This window comes from Pygoscelis adeliae, unplaced genomic scaffold (assembly GCF_000699105.1).
Source record: "Pygoscelis adeliae isolate BGI_AS28 unplaced genomic scaffold, ASM69910v1 Scaffold325, whole genome shotgun sequence".
Taxonomy (NCBI): Eukaryota; Metazoa; Chordata; class Aves; order Sphenisciformes; family Spheniscidae; genus Pygoscelis; species Pygoscelis adeliae.
In genome coordinates this window covers 146,042-154,556 of record NW_008824769.1, presented here as the reverse complement: position 1 = coordinate 154,556, position 8,515 = coordinate 146,042, and the positions used below count along the sequence as shown (strand labels likewise).

Below are 8,515 nucleotides of genomic sequence, written 5' to 3'. Positions count from 1 at the left end.
CTCTGTCTTGCAGCATCTCAGCTCCCTAGAGGCCATGGTCTAAGGTAGCACAAGATGAGAAAACCAAGGCTTGGTCTCACCTGAAGAGACAGGGAATCCCCTCACCTCACTCGTGACATTTAAGCAAAAGAAACTAAATAAGCTGAAAGCGCTTTTGAGCCTTTATTTGCAGCACATCATCTGAATGCTGCAGATGGGCAGCTCCTGCAAAGGGCTGTGATCTCCGTCCCCGGGGAGGAAACCTCAGCATCTTTGGGAAAGTCCTATTCCATGGCACAGCAGCTTGGGAGGGAGGATACAGAAGGCAGTGGGAATGGTGTGTCGCTCACCCAAGCTGGTGGCTCCTTGACCTCTATCTTCACGTGGGCCTCTCTGTTCTTGTTCACGACACCCATGAGAAGCTCAGCATCGTGGCCCCTGATCAGAACCACAGGCTGACTCAGACCTCTGGGCTTTCTCAGCTGTAAAGAAACAAACACAGTGAGAGATGGTCCGGAACAGCCTGAAACAAGGACTATCCTGGCCCCCCAGGCACGTCTGGTTCCTCCCAGTGCTTCTTGCACACACTTTAGAGACTGACTGCTCCCTCAAACTTGCACTATCCCTCTATAATGAAATCAGATGGAAGCTCCTCCTCTTTTACCAACTCTTCAGCATGGCTTTCTTCATTTCCTCTGATGGTGCCTCCTCACGCACAACTGGACACTGCTCAGTGTCTCCTGTGCTCCTCTTTCAAGCCCCCGTGCAAAAGTTCTTGGTCTCTCCTCTTCCACGTGGTAACTGCCAACAACACTGCCGAGTGCTGCCTTCGCTACAGAAATGCTTCCTCTTCTCTTCCTGTGAGACCCATCAGTGCTCCCCCTCCTCCCTCTGTGATCTGCAGGACATTCTGTTTGTTTCTGATCATACCAGCAGTTTTCCACCAGGGTCCAGGCAGCCTGGCGTGGGCTGGCTCAGCAAGTGTCCGAGTCTGCCCTCTCCTCCAGACTGACCTGAATCAGGGTGGCCATCTGACCCACTAACCACTTCCCGTACCCTTACTGAGCAACCTCAGCGTCACCTCACAGGCCTGCACTCGCTGCTGCATTTCTCTGGCATCAGAAATTAAGTTGTAAGTGCATGAAAGAACCACGAGGGATGGATCCAGTGAGCAGGAGTCAGCCCAGAGTTTTGATAAGCTCAGGCACCAGCTCCCCTATCTGTCCTCTTATCTAATGCCGGATGCTTTTCATTATCCCTTCATTATTTCCACAGGGAACCTATTCCTTTCCAGAGATGACAGCAGTGCTGGTGGAAGGGACCTCTGGAGGTCTCTAAACCAATGTTAAACTTGCAGCAGGAGTATCACCAACAACATAGCAGGGTGGCTGTGACTTCGGCTTGAAAACTCGAGAAATCATCTTTCCCCTAAGGTACACCAGGGCTGTCTGCACTAGATGGGATCGGGTAATCTGTGACTTCCCAAGAGGAAGCGTCCAGCTCCTGGCAGAAAAGCTCGATTGACCAGACAATGTCCTTTAAGAGCAGCAAGGTGCTGTTCGCAAGCTGCTGGCCTGCTTGTGCTGTGTGGAGATCTGGATGTGCCATGGAGTGAGCACAAGAGAAAAGCACTGTCTGTGTGCATGGATGAGCTGGGTAAGAGCTAACGCTCAAAGCCAGCCTGCAGTATCCTCCTGGGACCTCCCACTGCGTGTTGGTGGCTGGTGGCTCCTGACCTGGGCACATTTTGGGATGGGACAGGGGCACTGTGGTTTAGCTGATAATATCAACGGGGTTTGTACCTGATCAGCAGCGCTTTCATCATCGGTAATGTCAAAAAGGATTGCACGCGCTCCACGCTCCCCCGCCAGCTTTGCCTGTCCAAAAGAATAGAAGCTTCAGTGGACATTTTGTATTGTACATCTGTATTAACATCTACCACTTGGATATTTATCTGCCTCCCTGGCTCTTCACAGGAGAAAGAAGCATCTGCTGCTTAGATCGAGAAAACAGTTTACAACTTGGTTTCTGTACTTGCGTTGAGCTGCAGTGCCTGCTCTTGCTAGAGCTCTGCAGTTCATGGATGGTTTCTCCCTATAGTTGTGGAGGCAAATTAATTGGTGGGCTTGCAGTCACAGCAACCCATAAACCTACACACCAAATTCCTCAGCTGTCTGTGCCATGTGCCCCTTTGCTTCAGAGCTGGATTTGCTGGGGGGTGATCTGCAGCCCCATTAGCCCTGCTGACCGCTATGGAACACTCCCGTCCCAGGAGAGCAGAAACCTCTACAGGTCCCCACTTCTCACCGTGGCTGCACTGGCCGTGGGCTGTCTATGGGCCTGACTCACGTACACATTGCTCTCCCTGATCCCTGTCCCCCACGTTCATCAGGGAGAAGCTCAGGCAATGCCTGGGCTGCAGGTTTGGTCTAGGATTAGGAGTGGGATGGCTTTTCACAGCCCACCGGTTGCTGCGGTCCGAGGAGGACAGCCTTGAGACCCACCCAAATGAGTATACATGCCACCCTGCTGAGGTCAAAGCACACTGCCTGGAGGACATTGCGGGGTCACCCACGTCCTCCTACCAAGCCCTTCGAGCCCTCCAGGCAGGCAGAGGCAGCCTCTTGTGAAAGGGAGACAGGAACGTGAACAAAGTGCAGGGCTGGGCTGCTGTTACTCATGCGGAGCCCTTTGATCTGCGCGTCCCCGAGCGCCTGTGCAAACAGGGAGCTGCCGGAGCTGCTGCAGCAGTTTACCCACTGCATTGCCAAACCCCAGCTCAGGGGCCAGAGGTCAGCGCTGCCGCTTCCCAGCTGCGATATCAAACGCTGGGCGCCGGCTGAGTGAAGGGAAGGGGCATTCCCGGCGCGGCAAGCAGCGGCGGAGCAGGTTCAGCTCCATCCCTCGCTCGCAGGTGCTGGTCACCTCCACGCACCTCGTCGGGGAGAAGCTGGGTACCAGAGGTGGGTGCCTGGGTCTGGGGACAGGGACGAGGATGTGAATGGAGGCGCAGATGGTCGGGAAGACCACAGAGGCAGGGCTGAAGGCTCTGAGTTGCTGATAGGATTTGACACTCTTGGGTTTGGTATACCAGATGGGGAAGCTGGAAAAGTGGGATCAGAGGCTTGGAGCAGGGATCAGAGACCGGGGTCCTGCCTGGGATCAAAGGAGCCTCAGCGTTTGCCAGCACCAAAGAAGAAACAGGACTTTCAGGTAGTTACTTCCACCCGTTTGGAGCCAGTCAAGCTTTGATGAACAATGAACAGCTCTACAAAGATTTTATCCTGCTAAAGACACTGATGATGGGGAAACGAACAACTGAGACTGGACAAGTGACTCTTCCCAACATCCTTCTGACTCCTGTTACAAAGGACACAACTTTTGTTCAAGCTATTCACAACCTGCTTGCTGCGACCATTTTCTGAGTGCTTCCTGTCTTTGCATCGGATGTCTTCAGCCACATGGCACAGCTGGCCTCCCTCTTTGAGGACTGAAACATTTTGGTGCAAATATGTATTTACAGGATGATGTAGGGGGTTTCAGCAGTCTGTCAACCAGCCTTGCAATGAATGGTTCACTCAGAAAAAAAATACACCAAAAAAATTACAAATGATGCATCTGAAAGAAAAATAAATCACTTTGAATTGATTCCAGAGGTATTTTCCATGCCTTCCTCTCCCCTTGCAGACCAAACACCTTCCCTACTGGTTTTAGCTTTGGATGCTGAAGCAGTGCTAGAATTTAAGAGAGGAGAAGCAGAGAAGTGCATCAGGTGGCTGGTGGAGTTATCCTCCTGCTGGGCTGGATGGGGTTGTGTGTGTGCACTGCTTGGCTGGGTGACAGCTAAAGCAGAGGTTATGATAACACTTTGCACATGGCTACTTTTATCATCATTGATATAGCGCTGCAATTCAACATGCAAAGCTCTACCGCAAGAAACACATGCCAGGAAAACAAGGCTCCTGCTCCAGCGAGCACCAGCCACATCTCACAGCTACATCCCTGTTCTTGAGGAGAAGCATTGTCCAGGGATTTTGAGGAAGAGGTCTGTATGATGTTGGAGGGAAGGAGCTTGGTGGAGGCTTCAGGAGAATGGAGAAGCAGCCAGACAGCAATTGCACGGGGATGAAGGAACCAAGGTACAAGGCAGGGCCCGGAGATGTGGCCAGCTTAAGGAGCATCTGCCTGTATTTCATGGCTAAACTAGTCCTGTTTGGGGGGAGAAGAGCTGTGAGCCTCTCTGGGTGAGATCTTGGAGCAGGCCAGCTGCAGGCAGGATGGCAACCGATGTCATGTTCAGCTGGATCTCAAAATCCAGTGTTGGATTCGGCCCTGGTAACAAAGCAGTGACGACTAAAGGCCAGTGAAGGGTCACTCTATGAAGTCATGAGCATGGCAATGAACTGAGGGGTTTATCTGCTTTGGGGGGTTAGTGATCCCTGGAGAAGGGATCAAGGCTAGTGAGGATGACCGCAGTGCAGCAATGCGCCATGTCTTGTCCTCCCTGTGCAGACCTTCCTCAGCCGATGCCTGGACTCAGTAACACACTGGTACTTCCAGTACTGTGATCAGAGACTCAAAGATTAAGGACAAAACTAGTAAAACAGTTTTTAAGCCTTTTAGGTTCTTAAGTGGAAGATGAGCCTTTGAAGCTGCTCCTTCCTCCTGTTCAAGATCCTCCACAGTAGCTTCACTGAGCAAACCAGCCATTGCTGCCCCCACCCCCAGCATCCTCCCCTGTGAGACTGCGGCAGCCTGGGACCACTATAACGCGACGGTCACGTCTGGATGGACACGGGAGAGTTGGAGTAACCAGCTGTGCTCCCTAAGGCACCTGCAGAGCCCTTGCTCTCACGTCTATCGCAAGCTGCACTGGGAGCCCTTGGGTTCACTCTTTATCCCACCATCCTCGTGCATCACTAACACCCACAGGCGGGACCAGGCCATTTTCCAGATGTGGGGTAACTGATAGCAGGTCGATAACTTCAGCACACTGGCTTGTACTAACAGCTGGCACCAGCAAACCAAACTTAGGCTTCCACCCTGGTCCAGAAAGGGAAAGGCATCGCTGCCTGGCCGCCCATGCAGCTGGGGGGAAGCAGCCCCGAGGTGGCAAAATCCATCACAGCATCACATCCCTTCCCCTGCTTTTGTTGCCACAGCCTCTGCAAAAAAACCTGCTGTGCAGGAACAACTGCTTGGTACAAGTTTTGCCTGCCCCCTTCAGCCGAGCTGCAGGGAGGACAGAGAAGGACCCTGACCCCATCCTCAGCACGTCACTACCAGCAGAAAGCAGACAACAGGGGCGGCATCACCTGAATGCAATCCAGATAAAGCCAAGAAGAGCCAAACAAGGTTTTTTTCATATTTGTACGGTGCTTGTGGAAAATAACACAACATTTAGTACAGAGACAATAAAAGGATGCAGTGAGCCACTGAAGAAAAAGCTAATGTTAGCCTTATCCACGCAACTTTATCAGAGACACAAAGATTTTAAGGCTTAAAATGACCCTCGTTCCTGCCTGACTTCCTTATTACCGGAGAATTGTACCAGTGACCTCAGCTTCTGACACAGTAACTGCTGTTTCACTAAGGTACCTGTTTCACAGGAGACCTGATCTGAAGACCTCTGAGATCTCCCATCCCTTTGTAGGGCGGATGGTGGCCCGCGCTGTTAAAGAGTCACGTCCCACCACTAGTTCGTCTGGTTTGCGCTTGTCTGAATTGCTCAGCACTGATTCTTCACGTGCCTCATCCAGTGAAGTATGACAGTATTATTTTTAAAGGCAGGACCACAGAAGATGTTTTCTGTGTCCATGTTTTCCCACAGGACAGAGGACACGGGGAAACACAAATCCCCCCAACAGGCCAGCAAGCAAGCGGAGGCTGCAAAACAGGAGGGGCACGAGGCTGCCAGGCAGTAAAGCGTACGGGATGCTGGGGAAAGGTCTGAGCTGTCCTGAGCAGTCAGGTTAGGGAAAACGCCACACCTTTTACAAAGCCAGGCAGTCCAAAAACTAAGGAGGGATAGGTATTGGGGATGGCTGACAGTGTCTCTCCCAAAGGACCCCTTCTGCCAAGGACCCTGCTCTATCCTTGTCCTTTTCTCCACCTTCCAACACCTCTTTCCTACCCTGCTGCCTCCTCCTGCTCTCCTCCTGCTCTCACTATTTCCTGCACCATGGGTTTCACTTCCCAGGTTGGTGCCATTGGGGGCATTTTTGCACCTACCTTGTTAGCCAGCGACAGGCAGGGGTTGGGATCCCGATCCGGCTGTTCAAGCTTGACAATGGTGATGAATCCCGATTCGGTGTGTTCATCCTCGCTGGTGTTGCACAGGGACAGCGGGTGGGACTGCGGGACAAAAGCAAAAGGGAAACTCAAAACCTGGGGCTCAGCACTGCAAAGGGCGGCTCAAGCCCACCACAAACTCTGTGCCGTAAGGACCTGCCCAGAGGGTGTAGGACACCCCTGCGGTGGGCATCACCACCGCTGCTACATCCCATGGCCCTGTCTGAGTGTCAGTGAGGCTTTGAACGCCACAAGAAGAAAATCATTGTCAAAGTTTTGGTTCATCAGGAAAATGTCCCAGAGAAAGGTGGAGTTTCTACCTTTCTGGTGGCTGCACTCAGGTCTGACTTTGTCCCAGTCATAGCAAAGCCAGGGCAGCCTGTGAGACCACAGACCTTGACTTCTGGGACAGAGCATCCCAGCAGCACAGGTCCTGGTGCTGCAAGGACTGCCAGCATCCTCGGGCCGCAGGACTCTGCCTGCAGCCAGCTTGCTCCCTGCCAGCCCTCTGGGCAAGGCGAAGGGACCACAACAAAAGCAAACTTCTGGTGCCTTCAGAGAGTCAGCACTTCTTGTTTCTCAGCCACCAAACTCAACAACTTTATGATAAATTTGCAGAGGAGAAGCCAAAGGAAGGAGTGAAAAAACTGAAAGCAGGTAGAGAAGTACCAGGAATGAGAAGGGAGAGGAAAAGATCCCAGTAACCACATCCCCAGTGAGTCCTGGAAAAATGTTCATCAGCTTGAGCCAAACGGCTGGCAGCGGGGAGCCAAGATGGGACAGGGTCAAGGCACCAAGTCTGCGTACACACCTCTGCAGAGCACCCTACAGAAGGGGATATGGCGTGCCCCAGCATGTTATGGGGACACAAGCTGTGGGGCTCACTCCTGTCAGTGGCACTCGGCTTGGGTTTCGGTGATCAAGTCCACTGGAGGTGAGGCTGTCCTGCCGCCGTGGCAGAGCTCGGATGGGCAGTGCCTGCTGCCCATGGCTGCGCCTCACTCCTGTGCATTCACCGTCATGATGACATCCACGGAGAGCTGCTCCGATCCCTGCCTGGAAAGTGTGTAATTGCCTCTGATTGTCCAGTCTAGCGATGGAGGGACAATGGTCTTGTGCTGGATGGCAGAAGGTTGAAGGAAACTGCAATTCGGGTTGTTGGCTCCCTCTTGGGAGTCCCATCATCTTGCATGAGCACCCCCAGCTCTTCCTATAAAAGCCATCTGGCTTCCTCCTCTGTGACTACATTGTGGTGTATGAAGCACACAGGTTACGGTACAGAAAAGCCTGTAAATCCTAAGGTTGCTGGACAGCTTTTGTTACTGCATCGGTGAGTAGAAGTGTAGGAAACAAGCAAGAAAGCTCAACATTATACACCAGGAGGATTGGGCCAGGCTTTGTATCTGGTGTCCATCCAGAAGCATGCCCAGAAGGCTTGCCTACCCTGCAGGTAATCCTGCAACAGCATCCCAGTGCTGTGAAAAAAAGGCTGTTGTCTTGGCAGACTTAAAAACAAGGAGGAATTGTCAGAGCAGCCCAGGGACACCCCTCGCTCTCCATCCGCACTTGGCCATGCCCATGCTGCCCCAGGGGCTGTGAGGCAGCGTTGCTCCCATCCTCAGGCTGCTGCATACCCCAGCATGGACCCAGGGCACCCAGAGATGCGGGCTCACCCCTCGGCACGGGGCTGGTGGGAGCTGGGGAACAGGGCAGGCTGGGAAACAGCCAGATGATGTTTCCTCCTCCCTGCCAGCTGCTTATTGCAGAAATCCAGCTGGGGGGGAGAGGGAGAACAGGGCTCATTTCACCTAACTGCAGACATGCCGATGTCGCCTTTTAATGTCCGAGCGAGTCGCAGGAACAGGTCGTTAAAGGGAACGCGACTCACCCGGGCTGTTTTTAGTCACGTCCTTCAGGAGGAGGTGCACCATGCCCATTTCTCGCTGCCGACAACAAAGGAGTGTAGGCAATTCGCTCAGATGCAGCCATCTGTATGGAAGCCTTCAAAAGCCGAAGAAGAGAAGCAGCACCTCCGCTCACTCGGAGATGCAAAATGTCCTCATTGGCCCCCCTGGGCACGGGGAGAGGAGAGCTCTGCCTGTTGGAGCCTCTGTGGCTGAAGAGGTCGGGGCGGACGGTGCTAAAATTGGCGGGCGCTGCGCGCTCGGAGCTGGTCCAGGTGCAGGTTGGAGCATCCCGCCCTGCATCTCCCCACCAGCTCAGAGCCCGCCATCCCCGGGGTCAA

At 53.2% G+C, this 8,515-nt stretch overlaps 1 protein-coding gene across 1 annotated transcript in view; it reads right to left on the bottom strand.

Moving 5' to 3' along the window:
• RNF43 (ring finger protein 43) overlaps positions 1-8,515 on the bottom strand; it is a 58,169-nt gene that overhangs the window by 10,305 nt on the left and 39,349 nt on the right. Inside the window, exons 2-4 of the mRNA XM_009323620.1 lie at positions 6,211-6,333; positions 1,782-1,856; positions 330-461 (exon numbers count right to left, since the gene is read on the bottom strand). Coding sequence (XP_009321895.1) covers positions 330-461; positions 1,782-1,856; positions 6,211-6,333 — 330 coding nt within the window. The remainder of the gene's footprint in view (positions 1-329; positions 462-1,781; positions 1,857-6,210; positions 6,334-8,515) is intronic.